This window comes from Amphibalanus amphitrite, unplaced genomic scaffold (assembly GCF_019059575.1).
Source record: "Amphibalanus amphitrite isolate SeventyFive unplaced genomic scaffold, NRLGWU_Aamphi_draft 000773F_arrow, whole genome shotgun sequence".
In the NCBI taxonomy this organism is placed as follows: domain Eukaryota; kingdom Metazoa; phylum Arthropoda; class Thecostraca; order Balanomorpha; family Balanidae; genus Amphibalanus; species Amphibalanus amphitrite.
The window spans coordinates 47,843-69,485 of NW_024882267.1; the positions used below are offsets into that span (position 1 = coordinate 47,843).

General features: G+C 49.6%; 2 protein-coding genes across 6 annotated transcripts in view; one reads left to right on the forward strand and one right to left on the reverse strand.

Moving 5' to 3' along the window:
• LOC122365926 (fukutin-like) overlaps positions 1 to 21,643 on the reverse strand; it is a 32,088-nt gene that overhangs the window by 1,498 nt on the left and 8,947 nt on the right. For 4 of the 5 annotated variants that reach the window (XM_043337573.1, XM_043337575.1, XM_043337574.1 and 1 more), the window contains exons 2-5: positions 20,880 to 21,266; positions 18,574 to 18,815; positions 1,832 to 2,091; positions 244 to 538 (exon numbers count right to left, since the gene is read on the reverse strand). In XM_043337573.1, the coding sequence (XP_043193508.1) occupies positions 244 to 538; positions 1,832 to 2,091; positions 18,574 to 18,815; positions 20,880 to 21,188 (1,106 nt within the window). In that variant the 5' untranslated portion in view covers positions 21,189 to 21,266. The remainder of the gene's footprint in view (positions 1 to 243; positions 539 to 1,831; positions 2,092 to 18,573; positions 18,816 to 20,879; positions 21,267 to 21,643) is intronic. The other variant, XM_043337577.1, reaches the window with a different exon arrangement.
• On the forward strand, positions 17,076 to 18,217 carry LOC122365927 (brevican core protein-like). The gene has a single exon (XM_043337578.1). It carries the CDS (start codon positions 17,108 to 17,110, stop codon positions 18,038 to 18,040), a length of 933 nt encoding a protein of 310 aa, XP_043193513.1. The 5' UTR covers positions 17,076 to 17,107; the 3' UTR covers positions 18,041 to 18,217.

A 21,643-nucleotide genomic window follows, 5' to 3' on the forward strand; every position in this document is an offset into this window, starting at 1 on the left:
AAGATGAAATCAGACCTATGAATAGAAAGACACGAGATGAAACTGGGCGTATATAACATGATGTCACATCGAATATTAGAACACCTGAATCTCCCTGCAAGTTAGGACCTCAAAGCTTATCTTTATTTTCCGACAACTCGTGATTGTACTAAGCCCCATCAACCCAAACTTACTGGCAATTCGGACCTAGTCCAGTCACGAAGACTCAAATTTACTTCACGTCTATTCAGTCCGCTAACCCACCTGAACTTTTTGCCCGTTCGGGCCTGCGTTCCTCCGTTCCACATGATGTCCCCATCTTCATAGAAGAAGAAGATATCCAGCTTTATGTTATCCGGCGACCGGAAACTCAGCTCCAGACTGTCTTCAGGCAGTCCGAACCGGTGTACCAGGCGCAGACGTCGCTCGGCCATGGCCTCCACAATCTGAGAGAGGCTCGGCAGGCGGGTGTCTCCGGCCCAGTCGCGTACGGAGGCGATCCGTACGCCGATATCTACGTCCCCCATGTAAGGCACAAAGTCGCACTGCCGGTAGTAGCCTGGTGGACAGAAGGGGAGGGGGAAGGTCAGTGTTGTGGGCCGGTGTAGACAGCAGGCGACACCGGTTGAAAAGGCAGCGGCTTCGTAGATGGAAGAGCTGAGAATTGAAAATGCACGCCACCAGTGCAAGTTAGCGTGGTTTACAATGAACACAGCTTGTGTACTGAGTAGTGGTATTATAGTTGTTTTATAATATTCCCCCAAACAAAAAGCATCTGCAAGCAGGTAGAATCCGAATCCCCTTCCCCCATCCGAGTTTCATTTGCATATGCTTGTTCAGATGGTAAAGCGGATAATAGGGTGCATGAGTGTTTAGGCAGAAAGTGATATCCCATCTTAAGCAGTAGAGCAGTTCTTGATCGACTTTATTAGCTTAGACGGGCGCATATGAATATGGCATCCAGGCGCGCTACGGATTAGAAGGGAAATGACGCTTATCACAGGCGATATAAATAATGTAAGCCATGGCATCTTGAACTGACTACAACAAGTAACGACTAACGACCACCCCGAAAGAAACTAGCCACAGCCCGCAATCGTTTCATCAACCAGAGCAACATGCATACAGCAAACGCTGGAAATCCCAACATTGCGAACAATGTCGGCTCTTGGTCGGCTCCACCCTGACTTTGCAATGATCATCGTCCCGGTCTTACTAAATGATTACAATGCACAAGCCTTACAATGCCGCTTCGCCTACACAAAGACCCAAGAACGGTGTAGGCTCGGTGCTGTATCTGATATGAAGTCCGTCTGCATTGTTTTGGAAAAGTTTTGGTAGGGGTGATGAAATCTAGAGTACACATTGCTGCACAATGACGTTTTTAAGGAAGATCGTTCGCCTGATCTGGGGAACAGCCGCATTACCTCATTCATAAATTTGGATAACTGGAGGAAATACCTGGCGGTCGCATCTTATCGAACAATTCGACTGATCTTTTCAATTCATTTTCCTACTACCGGCCACGGGCAGATGTCTGTCACGATTGGTGCCATTGAGTCATCGCCAATGTCTAGTCTAGACATAGTCATTGTCGAGCTGACTCATTTAGACAGGTTCCAGTGTCTGGTGATGTCACCCATTCACGCTGAGCTGACTCAATTGTAGTACCTAGACGACACTAGACACAGACAGGTCCCGCTGCTGAAACGCCTCACCTAAAAGGTGTTACTACTGAGCTGACTCACCTAGACAAATGCTGCCCCTCACTTGACTTTACCACTCTACACCAGTCCCACTCCTTAACTAACTCACCCAGACAGTAGACAGTACCACTCCTAAACTAACTCACCTAGACAAGTCCCACTGCTGAGCCAGAAGGGCACCTCGAGCTCGTCCAGGGCCGCGGCAGCAGCGGCCAGCAGGCGCCAGGCACGGTGTCGGAACCGCTCGGCGTCTGCGGACGCGTCCCGTCCCTCGGTTAGGTGGAACTGGTGTGCCCTCTCACGGTCGCAGGGGATGAACCGGGAGGAGAGCAGGTGACGAACGAAGGCAGTACGGTCGGCTGGCTCAGCCAGTACAGAAGACTTGCTTCTATCAGCCAGACGGAACCTGCCGAGAGACAGAGAGGGGAAGAGTGATGTAGAAATATGAGGGAGTGATGTAGAAATATGACCATCTGCGATCAGGGTGCAACGGGAACACAGTTGACGCCATTTGTTCACGCCACCTGCTTAAGATTACGGTTTTTAAAGTGTGTAATCTGAACAACACGGACTTAGTGAATCATGCAGATTTAAAGACACAGTCGTGACATTGAAATTATTTCTGTGCTTAGTCCGAAGATCTTGTACAAAACAGGTTTCGGTCCGTTTGCTGCGTTTCAATGTGGACGAATCGAATGTCACATTTATGTCGATATAATAAGATATAAATCATCCAACGTTTCAGCTTCCATCACATATTTTGAAGGTTCATTTCATTGGGATTATTCTAAATCGAGGTGTACCGTTAATTCTATGTGACTCTCGCCTGCCAAACTGACGAATCAATTAACTGGTTGGAGGATGCGGCCACACACAGCCGCAGCGACAGCGGCCAGCAGAGCCGCTAGCCACAGGGGGAAGAATGCACTACGAACCGCTACGCCACACATCAAAGGTTTGATAGAGAACAAAGGATCATAGCACAAATGTCGCAGGTATTTTCAGGGAATAATCACTTCTTCCGTGGCCGTGACATTCTTGGAAAGCGCTTTAATCGTTCTCATTGTGATGGTCATAAAACAAAGGGAGATTTCATTTCCACGAATTGAATGCTTCATATCTCTTTGACAGTCACGAGTTCGGCAACGAGCTTTAAATAATTAAAATTCACTGCTAGCTGCGCCGTCCTATCTGACCTTGGCGCGCAAAAGCAGTTTCACTGTACCAGGGTATACAAAAGCGCATGTTCAAAGCGTTAAGCATCTATTGGCATTTGTGAAACATGTTTTTATTTTTAGGCCATGCAATCAAGCAGCAACACTTTTTATCAAAGCTCATGAATTCCATTTTGTTTGCAACGAGACTTTCCTGGTGGTGACTGTACAGGCGTGGGAACCGACTAGACAACCATAAAACGGAATCACCGTAAATAATATTGGAACCCCATGGGAGGCAGCCTCACCCTGCACAGTGCACACAGCACACATTGCCTGACATTCCTTAAAAAAACGTATATAGGTATATTCCTCAGCTGTCTGATCAATCATACCCATGCGCTTCAAATAAACATCTGATATTTTTTCGGTTAATAGGGGACATCCACACGGCACTACGTGCAAAAAGATATTCTTCCCGGTTGCTTGCTGTATGTAAATAGCATTATAGCACGGCTTCTGCCAAAGTGAAGACCCATAAACCCACCACTTCAGAAGACGGGTCAATCATCTAGTCGCTATATTTTTTTTCGGTCTGGTGAGGCAGAATTTCGTTATGTTTCAGGCATTTGGAAGGCCGGAGATGTATCGCAGCAGCGAAAAGCTAGCGTCCATTTTTCCGAAAACTGGTAGGTATGTAGCTGAATAAAGCAAAACCATTAACACTATGGTAAAACGTTCACCGCAGAGATGGCTGATGTGAGTGAAATATGATATCGCAGTTACATCCAAATTTATTGCACGTCGATGTCGAGTCATACGGAACCAAAAGCGGACACAGCTTTTGAGAAAGAATGATCTCTCAATGGTGCTAATTAGGACAGCTATTGACAGGAAAACGTTTCATTAAACAATTGAATTTCACACAATGGCAAACTCAAAAATCAACGGATGGGGACTAATAACTGCTTAAATACATATTCGTGCCACGAGCATCTTTGGGGCAAGTGGCCTTTATTATTCGATTTAGCAATTAAATAAATGATCAGTGCGACGGATGAGAAAGATCCGCCACATCGTATAAAGGCGGGCATTGCAGAAAAACGATGCAAAAGGTCAAAACGAAATTGACAAAAGTTGTCATTCCAGGCCCCTGTTCATTGTCATAATACAGACGGACATGAATGTGTTGACATTTCATATTCCAATGAACCTGCCCTGCGGTGGTGGCGTTGGCATTCAGCAGGCAGGAACACACGAAAGACACTAGCGTTGTGGCATGTTGACATTGAGTAGGACCCGGGAACCTTGTCTTCGGGCGTCACAGCCTTGTCAAATTAAAAACATTTATTCCTCGCAAATGAAGTGCTTGCGGTGATGGCAGCCAATGTCGTGCTAGACGATGCCTTCTCCCGGGTAGAATTCGTTGAGCACCGCCAGGCAGTTCTCACGACCCTCGCGGTTGTCGGGCTGGGGCCGGCCGGCGCCTCCGGTGGGTCCCCAGTTTTCATAGCAGCCCTGTCCCCGGTTGCAGACGGGGGTGCGGGCCCCGTTGTTCCACACGAACTGTCCTCCCTCGCTGAGGCGCTGTCCGGACGTCCAGTAGAACTCGACCTTGCGTCCGCCCCTGGGCAGCCGGCGGTTGATCTCCTGCTCCTTCTGCGGCGAGGTGAGCGAGACGAGCCTCAGTCCGAGCTGGCGACACTCGCCGGCCGCCTGGTCCCACGTGTACTGGCCGCCGCTGTGACGCGGGTTCTCCCAGGACAGGTACAGACCGCCACTCTTGGTGGCTCGCTCTCTTCCAAGGGGAGTAGAGAGCGTCTTAGAGACCTTGCCAAACGACACAGATGGCACGAAGCCGCCGGTAGTTATTCCAAACTTCGCCGCGGGGGAACTGAAGTCACTGCCGGAGCTGAAGTCACTGAAGCCACTGCTGGAACTAAAGTCACTGAAGTCACTGCCGGAACTAAAGTCTTTGCCGGAGCTGAAGCCACTAAAGCCACTGCTGGAACTTAAGTCTTTGCCGGAACTAAAGTCTTTGCCGGAGCTGAAGTCACTGAAGTCACTGGCAGAACTGAAGTCTTTGCCGGAACTGAAGTCTTTGCCGGAACTGAAGTCACTGAAGTCACTGGCAGAACTGAAGTCTTTGCCGGAACTGAAGTCTTTGCCGGAACTGAAGTCACTGAAGTCACTGCCAGAGCTGAAGTCGCTGCCGCCGTGGAGAGCCTTGAAATCAGTGGTGGTGAGCTTCGGAGCTTCATACACATCCGAGAGCTTGGGAGCACCGTAGCCGCTCTGAACTTTGGGCGCATCGTACCCCTTCGTAAGCTCGGGGACACCATAGTCCTTAGAGAGTTTTGGGACACCATACTTGTCATCCGGCGCCTTATAGAGCAGCGTCTCGACTTTGGGTGCGCCGTAGCCGGTGATGGGTTTCGGCGTGCCGTATCCAGACCGGGACTGCCGGCCGCCGTAGCCTCCGCCGTACCCGCCGGGTTTCCGGTACGTCGGGGCGTAGCCCTTGTTGGGTTTGGGTGCGCCGTAGCCGGCGGCCTCATGGAAGCTGCGGAGAGGTCCGCCGGCAGCCGCCAGACCGAGGAGGGTCAGACAGAGAGCTGCGTATGCCGGGGCCATGGCTGTGCTGTGACCGACGTCGAAACACTGGTACCGACGGACCGCAGAGCAGTGATTAAATACGCAAACTATGCTGCGTGAACTGTTCAGCATTACCAAATCACTGTTTGGCGCTGTTCGAATGATACAGATTGCGAAGATTGCACAGAAGCACGCAGTGTTGCATTGTTGAAGTGGATTGCTGTGCTGTTCCATTGTATACAGCCAACACGGGGTGACCATCTGATCATGGGGCGTCGCCTTGCTCCACCTGTCCTCTGCGGTCACACAGCACCAACCACAAAAATAACTGTGCAACCAGCCGCGGACACCAACACGACTGTCAGTCCCCGTCGACCTTCGCTGCGAGCGATATTCTGTCGACCGGACGATTCAGTCGACAGTATCGCACCTTGGAGATGCACATCGTCGTGCTACTTATTGTAGCGTGCAAGGATTTAAACAGCCGTTACGTTTTGCACCGTCGAATAGCAGAGATATTAGGGAATTAGAGGAAACAAAACGCTAGACCAGGGCATCCAAAGTCGTCGGCCTTATAAGTGTAATCAATCTGTGTGATCAGAGTGTAACTAGAATTCTTGACCATATCTGATATGCTAAATAAGTCATGGTATAACTCACAAAATGTTACCCTTCTTCAGTACAATAGTTAACTGTAAAAATAGCACATCTTGCTCCACCAATGGTGTGACGTTAACGTTATAACTTAAGTGAGCTTCAACTCGAATCATCCAATACAGATGACATTTTGATGTCTAACAAAGCAATTATAATCCTTGAAACGGTTCACCGTTACTTGTTAAATGGCTCAGCATTTCTTCAAACCACAAGCCAAAGTGCTTAAACATGACAGCCAAGACAAAGCCAGCTTTCATATTTTAGGAGGCGATGTAGCTCTGTGAATCTTGAATAACACTGAGATCTCAAGTAAGCAGCAGCATGTTTACACTCTTTTGGGACAGAGGTGGTGGAGAAGGGGTAGCGAACCTTTTTCTTCAAGCCTTCTAGATTCACGTCTAGTTAGCACCAGTACCAGTACACATTGACTGGATGTATGTAGCTGTTGAGCTGAACCGATTTTTTTTTTGATATTTTTTTTTTTCAAGTATGTAATATCGAACGATCGTGACATATTATCACAGTCACTTCATCGCGACCCGAGCGGCCATCATAGCGTCATCGTTGGCTTCATCGAAGAAAAACCGCACCCGTAAGTGACCGAGGGCGGCACCGTTGTGGAGCAGCCGTTCTGCGAAGCCGGTGAAACCACAAAGCCAGCCGAGGCAATCACGCAGGCCCACAGAAGCAACAACAGCCAGTACTTAAAAACCAAACTTACAACCTAAGGGGGGAGGGTACACACTACCTGAGCCAAAAAAATGAACCGATTCTTTGAGGGTAAAAAGGACTTAAGTACCTATGCATTTATGCAACCGTATGACTTTCAGGCACACTGAATATACGAGTACGTTAGGAATGTGGAAGTATGCAATTTTCTATGCACACCCAGAAATCGTTAAGATCGTTTGGACTCCTTTCATCAGCGACAGCGGTCCGGTGAATCGATTTCACTTACGACACGTGCATCGTGAGGCTTAGATGATCTAGGATTAGGTGCAGAACGAAATGATATGGTAAACAGGCAAGCACGTAAAGATATGTTAGTCATGCATTCATGGATATCTGCTGAATCTTGCGCTGCTAGCGAATTCATTTCAATTTGAGCACGATGGAAAGAAGGGAAAAGATAGAGAAAAGAGATGAGAGACATGGAGAGAGAGAGAGAGAGAGAGAGAGAGAGAGAGAGAGAGAGAGAGAGAGGGACAGAGAAAGAGATGTGAGAGATGGAAAAGAGGAGGGCATAAAGAGAGAAAGAGAAATAAATAAAAGATGAGCTGTCACAAGCAATCTAACCCGCCGTACCCGTTCTCCTCTGGGCCGTGCGCTCGCAAAAAAAAAAAAAATGAGATGAGTCGTCTTCTGGTCACAATCGTTCGGAGACCCGAGCCACCCTCGACTGGTGTCTTCGCCATGCTGTCCATTTTCATTCCTTATTCCACGTGTAATAAGGCGTTTCTCGCAGGCAAGGTTTCTGTGAGGTTTCAAAATACCACCACCCGATCAAGTCAAGGTGTCCATTTCTATCGGACTTGATCGGAATGGCAAACGAACACGGAAGGCCATTTTGATTGCTGAATACAAGGTACTTAAGTCCAGTAGTTCCGATAAAATCCTATAAACCGACCGTCAAGTCATAAGAAATATCTCCTTATTAAATATTTCCGTGAAACCTGGAACGCCTGTGAAAAAATTAAAGATGTTATGAAGTTAAAATTCGTGCACAAACAGCCCAAACAAAGCGTCTGAGGGCGGCTAGTAGAGTGGGGGAGGATGCTCTAATGAGATGTGACATGAGGGACTTTGTAGTATAGCTAAAAATACCGGCAAGACGTCGTTTGGTTTAGAGTTGCACGGCAGCGAGAAGAACAATAGAAAAGTCCTCGGCTTATTAAAAAAGACGTAACAAATCAACCAGCCCGTCGCGTAAGGTGTTAAAAGTTGTATTTTTTGGCGCCGAACAACCCAACAAGGTCTCCAATAATTTCACCATATATTCTTACATGCTGGAGAGTTATCAGGCGATAACACATTGTAACTTACACCGAAAAGAAATATTCAGGCATGAAATCATCATAAACAATCGAGAGAAATTGCAAAACAGACTTGAAGAAAGTTTGCGAAAAGCATTGACAAGGGCTCCGGAGCAGCCAGGCCGAGAAAATCGCCAGCCTGAACACTATGGAGATCACATGGAGCAGATTACTCGCAGACAAAGTGCTTGCGGTGGTGGCAGCCAATGTCGTGCCAGACGATGCCCTCTCCCGGGTAGAATTCGTTGAGGATCGCCAGGCAATTCTCACGACCCTCGCGGTTGTCGGGCTGGGGCCGGCCGGCGCCTCCGGTGGGTCCCCAGTTTTGGTAGCAGCCCTGGCCCCGGTTGCAGACGGGGGTGCGGGCCCCGTCGTTCCACACGAACTGTCCTCCCTCGCTGAGGCGCTGTCCGGACGTCCAGTAGAACTCGACCTTGCGTCCGCCCCTGGGCAGTCGGCGGTTGATCTCCTGCTCCTTCTGCGGCGAGGTGAGCGAGACGAGCCTCAGTCCGAGCTGGCGGCACTCGCCGGCCGCCTGGTCCCACGTGTACTGGCCGCCGCTGTGACGCGGGTTCTCCCAGGACACGTACAGACCGCCACTCTTGGTGGCTCGCTCTCTTCCAAGGGGAGTAGAGAGCGTCTTAGAGACCTTGCCAAACGACACAGATGGTACGAAGCCGCCAGTAGTTATTCCGAACTTCGCCGCGGGGGAACTAAAGTCTTTGCCGGAGCTGAAGTCACTGAAGTCTTTGCCGGAGCTTAAGTCACTGAAGCCACTGCTGGAACTGAAGTCACTGCCGGAACTAAAGTCTTTCCCGGAGCTGAAGCCACTGAAGTCACTGCCGGAACTAAAGTCTTTACCGGAAGTGAAGCCACTGAAGCCACTGCCGAAACTGAAGTCTTTGCCGGAACTGAAGTCGCTGAAGTCACTGCCAGAACTAAAGTCTTTGCCGGAGCTGAAGTCACTGAAGTCACTGAAGTCACTGCCAGAACTGAAGTCATTGCCGCCGTTAAGAGCCTTGAAATCAGTGGTGGTGAGCTTCGGAGCTTCATACACATCCGAGAGCTTGGGAGCACCGTAGCCGCTCTGAACTTTGGGCGCATCGTATCCCTTCGTAACCTTGGGTACACCGTAGCCCTTAGAGAACTTTGGGACAACATACTTGTCATCCGGCGCCTTATAGAGCAGCGTCTCGACTTTGGGTGCGCCGTAGCCAGTGATGGGTTTCGGCGTGCCGTATCCGGACCGGGACTGCCGGCCGCCGTAGCCTCCGCCGTACCCGCCGGGTTTCCGGTACGTCGGGACGTAGCCCTTGTTGGGTTTGGGTGCGCCGTAGCCGGCGGCCTCATGGAAGCTGCGGAGAGGTCCGCCGGCGGCCGCCAGACCGAGGAGGGTCAGACAGAGAGCTGTGGAAGCCGGAGCCATGGCTGTGCTGTGACCGACGTCGAAACACTGGTGCCGACCGACCGCGGAGCCGTCATTAAATACGCAAACTAGGATGAGTGCACTGTACAGCATTACCAAATCACTGTTTGGCGCTGTTCGAATGATACAGATTGCGAAGATTGCACAGAAGCACGCAGTATTGCATTGTTGAAGTGGATTGCTGTGCTGTTCCATTGTATACAGCCAACACGGGGTGACCATCTGATCATGGGGCGTCGCGTTGCTCCACCTGTCCTCTGCGGTCAGTCAGCACCAACCACAAAAATAACTGTGCAACCAGCCGCGGACACCAACACGACTGTCAGTCCCCGTCGACCTTCGCTGCGAGCGATATTCTGTCGACCGGACGATTCAGTAGACAGTATCGCACCTTGGAGATGCACATCGTCGTGTTACTTATTGTAGCGTGCAAGGATTTAAACAGCCGTTACGTTTTGCACCGTCGAATAACAGAGATATTAGGGAATTAGAGGAAACGAAACGCTAGACCAGGGCATCCAAAGTCGTCGGCCTTATAAGTGTAATCAAACTGTGTGATCAGAGTGCAACTGGAATTCTTGACCATATCTGATATGCTAAATAAGTCATGGTATAACTCACAAAATGTTACCCTTCTTCAGTACAATAGTTAACTGTAAAAATAGCACATCTTGCTCCACCAATGGTGTGACGTTAACGTTGTAAGTGAGCTTCAACTCGAACTATCCAATACAGATGACATTTTGATGTCTAGCAAAGCAATTATAATCCTTGAAACGGTTCACCGTTACTTGTTAAATGGCTCAGCATTTCTTCAAACCACAAGCCAAAGTGCTTAAACATGACAGCCAAGACAAAGCCAGCTTTCATATTTTAGGAGGCGATGTAGCTCTGTTAATCTTGAATAACACTGAGATCTCAAGTAAGCAGCATGTCTGCACTCTTTTGGGACAGAGGTGGTGAAGAGGTAGCAAACCTTTTTCTGCAAGTCTTCTATGATTCACGTCTAGCACCAGTACAGTACCTACACATTGACTGGATGTAGGAAGCTGTTGAGCTGAACCGATTCTTTTTTATATTTTTTTTTTCAAGTATGTATTATCGAACGATCGTGACATGGACACCTTTTTTTTAACCCCACATCTGCTCTTCCGTGCATTTCCGGGAGGCACGAAAGATCTCCTTTTAAAAGTGTCCAATCGTCCGATCCTGATCAAATATGTGTGTTCGTAGGCCTGTGGCTGTTCTGGTATTGCTTTATCTGCCAAGACAGACAAACTTGAGAAAAATCGAGTGATTGTACCTTTTTTGAAGGTCTCTAACCAACTTGTCTGAAATTCACCGGAGAACAAATGTGGCGTTGAAAAAAAGGTGTCGACATATCATCAAAGTCACTTCACCGCGAGCACCCGAGCGGCGATCACAGCGTCATCGTTGGCTTCATCGAAGAAAAACCGCACCCGTAAGTGACCGAGGGCGGCACCGTTGTAGAGCAGCCGTTCCGCGAAGCCGGTGAAACCACAAAGCCAGCCGAGGCAATCACGCAGGCCCACAGAAGCAACAACAGCCAGTACTTAAAAAACCAAACTTACAACCTAAGGGAGGAGGGTACACACTACCTGAGCCAAAAAAAAAAAATGAGCCGATTCTTTGAGGGTAAAAAGGACCTAAGTACCTATGCATTTATGCAACCGTATGACTTTCAGGCACGATGAATATACGTTAGAAATGTGGAAGTCTGCATTTTTCTATGTACACCCAGAAATCGTTAAGATCATTCGGACTCCTTTCATCAGCGACAGCGGTCCGGTGAATCGATTTCACTTACGACACGTGCATCGTGAGGCTTAGATGATCTAGAATTAGGTGCAGAACGAAATGATATGGTAAACAGGCAAGCATGTAAAGATATGGTAGTCATGCATTCATTGATATCTGCTTAATCTTGCGCTGCAAGCGAATTCATTTCAATTTGAGTATGATGGAAAGAATGGAAAAGATAGAGAAAAGAGAAGGGAGACATGGAGAGAGAAAGAGAGGGAGAAAGAGAAAGAGATGAGAGAGATGGAGAAGAGGAGGGCATAAAGAGAGTAGGAGAAATAAATAAATAAATAAATAAAAGATGAGATGTCACAAGCAATTTAACCCGCCATACCCGTTCTCCTCTGGGCCGTGCGCTCGCAAAAAAAAAAAAAACGAGATGAGTCGTCTTCTGGTCACATTCGTTCGGAGACCCAAGCCACCCTAGACTGGTGTCTTCGCCATGCTGTCCATTTTCATTCCTTATTTCACGTGTAATAAGGTGTTTCTCGCAGGCAAGGTTTCTGTGAGGTTTCAAACTACCACCACCCGATCAACGCACCTGCCCATTTCTACCGGACTGACTGGGTCGAAATGGCAAACGCACACGGGGTCATTTTGATAGCCGAATACAAGGTACTTAAGTCCAGCAGTCCCGGTAAAATCCTATAAACCGACCGTAAAGTCATAAGAAATACCTAATGCGCCAGCCCTATTAAATATTTCCGTGAAACCTGGAACGCCTGTGAAAAAAAATAAAGATATTACGAAGTTAAAATTCGTGCACAAACAGGCCATGCAAAGCGTCTGAGGGCGGCTAGTAGAGTGGGGGAGGATGCTCTAATGAGATGTGACATGAGGGAATTTGTAGTAGGTATAGCTAAAAATACCGGCAAGACGTCGTTTGGTTTAGAGTTGCACGGCAGCGAGAAGAACAATAGGAAAGTCCTCGGCTTATTCAAAAAGACGTAACAAATCAACCAGCCCGTCGCGTAAGGTGTTAAAAGTTGCTTTTTTTTGGCGCCGAACAACCCAACAAGGTCTCCAATAATTTCACCATATATTCTTACATGCTGGAGAGTTATCAGGCGATAACACATTGTAACTTACACCGAAAAGAAATATTCAGGCATGAAATCATCATAAACAATCGAGAGAAATTGCAAAGCAGACTTGAAGAAAGTTTGCGAAAAGCATTGACAAAGGCTCCGGAGCAGCCAGGCCGAGAAAATCCCCGGCCTGAACACTATGGAGATCACATGGAGCAGATTACTCGCAGACAAAGTGCTTGCGGTGGTGGCAGCCAATGTCGTGCCAGACGATGCCTTCTCCCGGGTAGAATTCGTTGAGGATCGCCAGGCAGTTCTCACGACCCTCGCGGTTGTCGGGCTGGGGCCGGCCGGCGCCTCCGGTGGGTCCCCAGTTTTGGTAGCAGCCCTGGCCCCGGTTGCAGACGGGGGTGCGGGCCCCGTCATTCCACACGAACTGTCCTCCCTCGCTGAGGCGCTGTCCGGACGTCCAGTAGAACTCGACCTTGCGTCCGCCCCTGGGCAGCCGGCGGTTGATCTCCTGCTCCTTCTGCGGCGAGGTGAGCGAGACGAGCCTCAGTCCGAGCTGGCGACACTCGCCGGCCGCCTGGTCCCACGTGTACTGGCCGCCGCTGTGACGCGGGTTCTCCCAGGACACGTACAGACGACCGCCCTGGGCGGGCTGCACCTGCTGGACGGGCTGAACCGCAGGCTGGACCGCGACGGGCCTGGCGGGCTGAACCTGAACAGGCTTCTGCACCGGGACAGGTCTCGCGGGCTGAATCGGCACGGGTCTCGCGGGCTGGACATGGATAGGTTTTGCAGGCTGGACGGGTCTCGCGGGCTGAACATGGATAGGCTTGGCGGGCTGGACAGGCTGGACGGGTCTCGCGGGCTGGACATGGATAGGCTTGGCAGGCTGGACAGGCTGGACAGGTCTCGCCGGCTGGACATGGATAGGCTTGGCGGGCTGGACAGGCTGGACGGGTCTCGCCGGCTGGACATGGACAGGCTTGGCAGGCTGGATAGGCTGGATGGGCTGGATGGGCTGGATGGGCTTGAGTGGACGCGACGACTGCAGGCCTGCAGATTGAGCAATGCCTCCCACAGGTCGCTGAACTGGCTTCTGGGGCCGACCGATGGGTCTGCCGGCACCGGGGTTCACCACCGGCCGAGGTCGGGGCTGAGGAACGACGGGCCGCGAGCCTCCGCTGCCGTACTTTTTGTACTGCGGGGTGCCATATCTCCTGCTAACCGTCGGCACGCCGTAGCTGCTGCTCAGCTTCGGAACCTGGTAGCTGGAAGAGGGCGGTGAGCCGTTCTGCGGGCCGGAGGCCGTCGCCAGCCCCAGCAGGGCGAGACAGATCACAGAGGACCACGGAGCCATGGCTGCTCTGAGACCGCAGCGGACGGACTGGTGTCGGCCGAGTGGGGGCACGGACTTTAAATACGGCCGCCATGCCCACCAGACTGCTCGAGATCTCATACCTCGCCTAACTAATGCGCGTCACGACAAGGCCTAGCACGACTGATAAGAGCATCAGAGAAAATCATGGATTAATTCCAACGGGCGGCCCGTCGCTGGCAAGCCAGTTAGCAATGCTGGAGAGATCTAGAGCTCCGGGGACGCAGAGCTAGGAAGATGAGATTTGGTGGTCCGCCTTATTTGCGGTTATGTAATAACATCTCGGACTGCGTACAAATAACTGACACAAAGACTTGCACGCTATCAGTATAACGTAAACATCATCAACGAGCCCGTTAGCTAGGAAACCAATGACCCAGAAAAGCATCCCTGGAACACCTCTTAAACGTACCTACCGGATTGGAAGATGCAAGCCCCTTTAGACAAGTGAGTACTAATCACGAATCATGAAATCGAAATAATCGTAATCAAAACAATAACATGACACTATGATGAACCGTTTCTGCCGTGACTAGCCACTAACCAGTGGACATGTCTTGCAGCCCAAATCAACAAATCCCTAAAGGTCACTCTCCTCCTCGACATGCCGAAATTCACCGCACAAGGAACTGTAGACCAGCAGTTCAGCTTGTCTGACCTCCAGTGCCCCCCTCGGCGTCGGTCACCGCCCTTAGGTGACCTCCGTGGGAGCAGAATGTGACACGACCAGTGTGACCGGCACCACAACGATCCTTCGAGTGCCACAGCTCGGCAAATGTCATATGAACAGGGTGTTTTGGTGTGAGGTGACGTCAGTGCAGCTATTGGTTATTACCGCGGCAGTATGGTTGGCCAGCCTAAGAGGCTCGACCAGACTGGACTGCGGACGGTCTACCAAAAGATACTATTGACATGACTAACATATCTATACTTGAATGCTAAAAAATAGCACATTGCTACTTCAAATTACTCGGCAAATTACATTTTAGACAGCTTAATAAATAGAGTACACTAAAACATATCAGATCCTATAGATAACTGACTTCATTCTCTTTTCTAACCTTTTTTTGGAACACTACCCTTTCAAAGAGCATCGTGGAATTTCACTAAAAAGGTCAACAAAATCCTCTCGACGACGCCTCGTAAATTGCTACGGCTTAGTTGATCCTAGGTCAACATCGAAGTCTATGGCAATTCAAACGCTAATATCGGGAAATCGGCCGATTCTGGGAAAATCGGAAAAACTTCACGCGATGAAAATAGCTCTCATGTGATAAATATGTAAGTAACTGAATGAAGGTTTAACTGGCCCGTTTTTCTATTAACATTCAGCACGATTATGTGAAATAGGTGCACATTTTTGACCTGTTGCCCACAGCCTAATGCTGATGTTGAAAGAGGTCTGAAAGTTGGCAAGGTTAAGCCTGCCGCGCTTCGGCGGGTACGATTAGCTGATTGTGTTCTGTAATAAAATAAGAGAAAGGGTCAGTGACATGGTCCTATCACGTCACTGACATGACATCGTCCCGTCTCTGACGACCTCGCCTGGACTAGCCCCGAGTGACCTAAACAACTACACATAACTGGCTCTCAAGTTTTGGAACGTAGGGTCAAATTAAAAAAAAACTACCACACCGGGCTCCAGGTGTGGCGAAACAGAATTCGAATCTCTGTTGGAATCGCTCGTCGATCAGCATCAGACACCGCTAATTCTGGCTACCGATGGCTCTGTGACCAGCGAACCGGCCCGGACAGGCTGGGGATCCTTCCTGCGCTCTGATGAGCGCACTCGATGCTCATCCGGTGCCTGCGGACTCGTCCTCTCAAGCATTCGTGCCGAACAAGGCTGTGACTCTCGGTTTGACCGAGTCCCAGGAGTGCCTACGCGACGTGGACCTGTTAGTCATCGCTACCGACTCACAGTCGTTACTGAGTAGACTGGAAGCCGGCTGGTCTCCCCCTGAGTGGTGGGACACGGCTGGGGTCGAGACGGTCTGGGTTTACCGCCCCGGCCACGCCGGCATTGGCCTGAACGAAACGGCGGATCGTCTGGCAGCGCGCGCAAGCGGAAGGACAAGGCGAATCATTCACTCAGTTTTTGACGTCAGACACCTGCTAATGCAAAGACACAGAGAGGTCGATCAACTCGAGAGCCACGGAAGCACGCATGTCGAAAGGATGTATGGAAGAGGACTGGAGCGAGGATAGGCGTGGCGCTCTTGCCGTTCAGGAGCGATTGGAAGGCTGGCGTGTCAGCTGGCGTGTGGGACCATCTCCAGGAGGATCCTGGCGGACATCAGTAGGATGGGGAACGCTGAGCCGACATGGGCGCGGTGCTTCGGGTCCCGTTCGTCAACCAGGCTGCCGCCGAAGAAGTAATTAAGTAAGCTGAATATACTCAGCCGGTGTGTTCCATTCACACATAATCCGTGAAGTCACCAGAGGGTACCTTAAGTCTGTAACCTTATCTTGATCCAGAGGAGGCGGACATGCATTCCAATATATCAATGAACTCACGTCTCCTCACATGAACCTCATATGAACATCACAATGAATGTCACATATTCAATGAACTATGACGATGATAACTGGGTGGTATTTAATCCCAAATAATCCATTCAATCTGTTATTTCTGGCCAATATTGTCAAGGGATAGGGATCGCACACAGCAAGAGATTCTCATACTATTGAATGTCCATGGGAAGCAAAAATACGAGTAGTAAACAGACCACACCACTGTGACAATACAACAGCCTGCTGTTTAAACGCATTTTGAAAGCTAAGCTGTCAGCTTTGCTGACAGCTTAGCTTTCACGCCCAGTGTCAGCAGTGTCAGCTAGCTTTCACGCCCAGCTGACACGCCCAGTGTCAGCTTTGCTGACACTGGGCGACAGAAGCTGAAATAGGAATCGAATAGCCAAACTCGGCCAAGATAAAACAAACACCACTGCAGAGTAGCGCGTTAATCTCTTCAGCAAAAGCTGGGTCTGCACCAGCGTCTGGGAATAGTGACCAGAAAATGCGTCCCTGATCACCGTTCAAAAATAGTGTGGAAGCACTGCTATGGCCCGGACAGCTGCACAAATGCAGTCGCTCAAATCATCTGACCTTCACGAACCGCAAAGATGCACTAGAACCGCCGCGCGCTGCTGCAGCGCTGCGCCGGTATCTCTCGGCTGCAGGGCGACCACCTCGCCATATGTCATTAACAATGTTCGATCTGTCACGGCTTACCGGAACAATGGGCCGCACCCGGGGCCGGGTATTTAATGACGGCACCGCGGTCGGTCGGCACAGTGTCCCGTCGTCGGCCGCTGCACAGCCATGGCTCCAGCGTCCACCGTGCTCTGCCTGGCCCTGCTCGGTCTGGCGGCCGCCGCCGGACCGTACGGCAGCTCCCACTCGTCGTCCCAGTACGGAGCCCGGAGACCGGGCAGCACCTACGGAGCTCCGAGCTACAAGAGCTACACACCTCCGACACCGAACAAGGGCTACGGAGCTCCGAAACCGAGCGCGAGCTACGGCGCGCCGAAGTACGACAACGCATACCAGGCGCCCAAGTACGACGGTGGATACGATACGCCGAAGTACGACAGCGGATACCAGGCACCCAAGTACGACGGTGGATACGATACGCCGAAGTACGACAACGGATACCAGACGCCCAAGTACGACAGCGGGTACGGCGCTCGTCCTGTCGCGGCGGTTCGGGTCCAGCCGGGAGCGGGACAGCGCGGAGGATTTGGACCATCGTTCGGCGGCCAGAGACCCAAACCTGTGCAGCGATTCCAGCAGCCATCTCAGCCGTTCCCGCCCCAGGGCGGTCGCGGCGGTCTGTACGTGTCCTGGGAGAACCCACGTCACAGCGGCGGCCAGTACACGTGGGACCAGGCGGCCGGCGAGTGTCGCCAGCTCGGGCTGAGGCTCGTCTCGCTCACCTCGCCGCAGAAGGAGCAGGAGATCAACCGCCGGCTGCCCAGGGGCGGACGCAAGGTCGAGTTCTACTGGACGTCCGGACAACGCCTCAGCGAGGGAGGACAGTTCGTGTGGAACGACGGGGCCCGCACCCCCGTCTGCAACCGGGGCCAGGGCTGCTACCAAAACTGGGGACCCACCGGAGGCGCCGGATTCCCCCAGCCCGACAATCGCGAGGGTCGTGAGAACTGCCTGGCGGTGCTCAACGAATTCTACCCGGGAGAAGGCATTGTGTGGCACGACATTGGCTGCCACCACCGCAAGCACTTCGTATGCGAGTAATGTACGACTGTCTGACGTAAAACTAAAACACGAAAAACTGGTGCGACTGTGCTGATGATTGTGACATATAACGTATCTGTTCAATCCTCGATAAGGTCGATATCAACATTCATGTTTTTACTAAAAGATATAGAAGCATATGTGGAAGTACCAATGAAAATAAATTATGCATTATTTGCTACTGTTTCGTAAGGAAAAAAATACAATGCCCGCACACTGGCAGAGAAAACAATCAAATACCTAATGGACGATGCTGTGAGAAGACCAATGATCTGACGAATAGTTAGCATAGTTAACAATAAAACCGAGGGAAACGTGTCGCAATCCACTACTGTTTGGTCAGCTTTTGGTCTGAAGACATGCCGGTGGACCGAACGATGTTGCTTTTTAGTGTAGCTAAAGCGCAAGGTGCATCCATAATGTCGCGTAACAAAATATGCATATCGTGCACCCAGGACAAAGCCCACCACAGAACTACACCTCAACACTCATCGATCACATGTGTAATGTGTTTAGCCTTATAAGGCACTTACCTGGGCATCCATCCCTGGTATTTGCCGACGAAAAATCCATCATTGGATTCGGTAAATGGCAGAATGTTATGAGGTAGCTGATCAAACCACCAGGACCCATCTTCTTGCAGAAACCAGTTGGCAAAATGCAGCACTCCTTCAGGTTGCAGAGTTATGAAAAAATGAGTTATTGTTTCAGCTGCTACAGACTTATTTGACGTCGAATACTTCACGTCCTTTGAAATCGATTTGACAACAGATTTCTGGAAACAGAAAAGATGTGAATGACATGAGTTTCTGAACACACTAAAACTGATAAGTAACTAGTTATAATTATCAAATCCCTAATAAGCAGCTAGGGGCACTGCAAACCCACCAGTATAAGCCAATGGGAGAAAATTGAGCTGCGATTTTTTGGAAGTGGACCATACTAAACGCTCTCAAACGAGTAGCCAGTAAACATAGCACAATAAATCGGAAAATTGCACACGTGACCCGTATATGTAGTATGTACCCCTGAGGTCATCTCAGGTCATGAAAGGTTCTCAATGGGTTTTAACATTTACTTTTGATAGACATGCTAGACAGATGAAAAATCCAGAATGTGTCCAGATCAACGAGGTGAATCTACCTGTATGTAGGTAATGTGATCTTTTCTGGCCAGTCATGACCTTGGTCACGGATCCAATTTGTTGGTGGATCTTTTCAGGCCAAATTATAGCCCATTCGACATGTCTCGACAAGAGGAACGCTATATAAAAAAGTGTAGGCATGCTTGGAATCAAGTTACTGCATGAAAGGTTCCCGCAAAAAAGGTCAATTTTGACAGTTGTTGCCTTCTGTAGGCTAAACCGTTGATGTTAAGTGAACTTCGAGAACTTTCTCGGTAAGAGCGTTAGGAGAGCTCTATCAAATGCGCTTCCCCGCGGCAATTTAGCCTTTTTGTTCCCGAGTTATGCACCGATTGTTCAAAAGTTGTAGTATATGCTAGGCGGAATTTGACATTTGATGACTTCTGGTGACGTAACCTTAACCCTCGCCGGCACAGGGGGTTAAGTTGATGCACCCCCCCCCCCCTAAGGTTTTTCGTGAATAGCTCGCGTAAAAAGCGGCCAATCGCGACGAAACTTTCAGTACCCTCGCATTGATCAATTTTACACGTACCCTGAAAATTTCATGACCCTGACCCAAATGACCTTTGACCTGTCACCTACTTTCCGAGACCATAATTGGCCGGAATAGCGATTTGGCGTATGTCGGCTCGCTATGTACATAGCTCCTCCGAATGGTAGGATTTACGTGCATGTGAGTGTCGGGGTGTCCGGTGTGTCAGTGTCGTGTGTTCGTGTATGTTTTTATAATTTTACTGTCCGACTTCACCTGTCATTGGGTGCTGAAGCCCGTTGGTGATTATTAAATAAACAAACAAACAAACAAATAAGCCACGCGTTTGCAAGCTTTTCGTGGTTTCAAACGTTCAAACATGTGATTTGATGTTGCTCCCATGCATTAGGCCTTAGGGTGAATGTCAAGGTCACCTGAAGGTCAGGTCAGGTCATTGGCCTTTGGTGACCTCGATTCACTTTTTCGAGTTTTACATGTTTCTAGGCTAGTTTTTGGAGCTGATTTCGAATTTAGCAACCATTTGAACATTTCCGAAGTAGTTTTGGTGCCTTCGTAACATGTTACGAAGCTGTCGGAGGCGGTTGACACGTATTATGTACGAACAGGTACCCGTCACGACCCCTACCGGTTGACCTGACCGACCCGACCCGACCTGGTCTAAATGCTTAAAGACATCATCTCTGATCAAAACTAACACGATATTCCTAATCAGCACCCCGGAAAACCCCATAGCAGTCACACTTTACGACTTTCTAACATGTCCCCATTTTCCCGATTTTCGGGTCATTGACCTGACCTGGAAGGTCTCCCAATGACCTAGGACCTTAAAATTGGATATCATCGGCTTCCCCTCGTGACGGGCAACACGCTCGTTTTTTCCGCGAAGCTCTAGCTCGATCAGGGGCAAAACACGATGGGAGTCGTACCCCCCCCCCCCCCCTTGTGCCGTCGAAGGACGCAAAATGGCCTGTACCGGCGAGGGTTAAGCCCGATCTAAAAAAGACCGGAGTAATTGTATCATGCTTTTTGAAGCACTCTTGAACGCCACCTGGCACCTATCGCGTGTGACTAGGTGGCCCAGGAGTCGAGTTGAAGTGGGGTGTTCGTGTTCGCTAATCGCTCCCTTCCTCCCCGAGTGGAAATCCAGGGAAGCCAGCATGCCATGGTTTAAATGGCAACAATCAGCAAACATAAACACTTACCAAGGCCAGTGAATCAGGGATCTCCTTCCAGAGAATGCAGACAGTCTTGCATACACAGTTCCCAGCCAACTGTTCATTGGCACAAGAGCAATCACTGGATTTAAAAGCAGTTGTATTATTGAGCTCACATGGCACAAGTGCAAATATGCCAAAGTCTGCTTTTAGTTGACCTCCCAGAAGGTCAACAAAATTAGAAGCATCTTTTCTATTAACAGTCCTGGTAGGATTGAAATTCCAATAAGCATAATAAACTACTACTGAAAGTAAACCACAAAAAGTTGCAAGGAGCTGAGCTTGCATCCCAAACATATCAAGTCTTGATATCTTCTCTTTTGTTCACACTTTTGACTTTCTCTTTAGGTACATCTCAGGCAAGCTTGTGCTAACCTGGAAAATGGTGATTGATGTCAAAGCAGTTGCTATACAATAGGAGCAGACATGGATTATTTCATGCCCACAAGTACATAATGCATGACCATTGCTGATGGACTAGGTACTTTTTTATTTCTGAAATGGTAGGCCAAGGAGACAAACATGAATGAGCATCTATGTGCATTGAACAATGTGCAGTAGAAGTATAGTTCATTTGAACTTTTCTAAGTCCCCCAACAAACTAATATATTTGGCCTAATAAGAGCTCAATTTGCCATGAGCATCTGTAGCGTCGCCACCACTACGGACACTACGGACAGTGTCCGTACAAGTTTTGGAAGGCCCAAAAACTTGTACGGAATGTCCGTACAAGTTTCGACGACTGCAAAGCA

What these genes read in the sequence shown, in the direction of transcription:
- LOC122365927 (XM_043337578.1), top strand. Translation starts at nt 17,108, where the DNA reads ATGGCTCCAGCGTCCACCGTGCTCTGCCTGGCCCTGCTCGGTCTGGCG.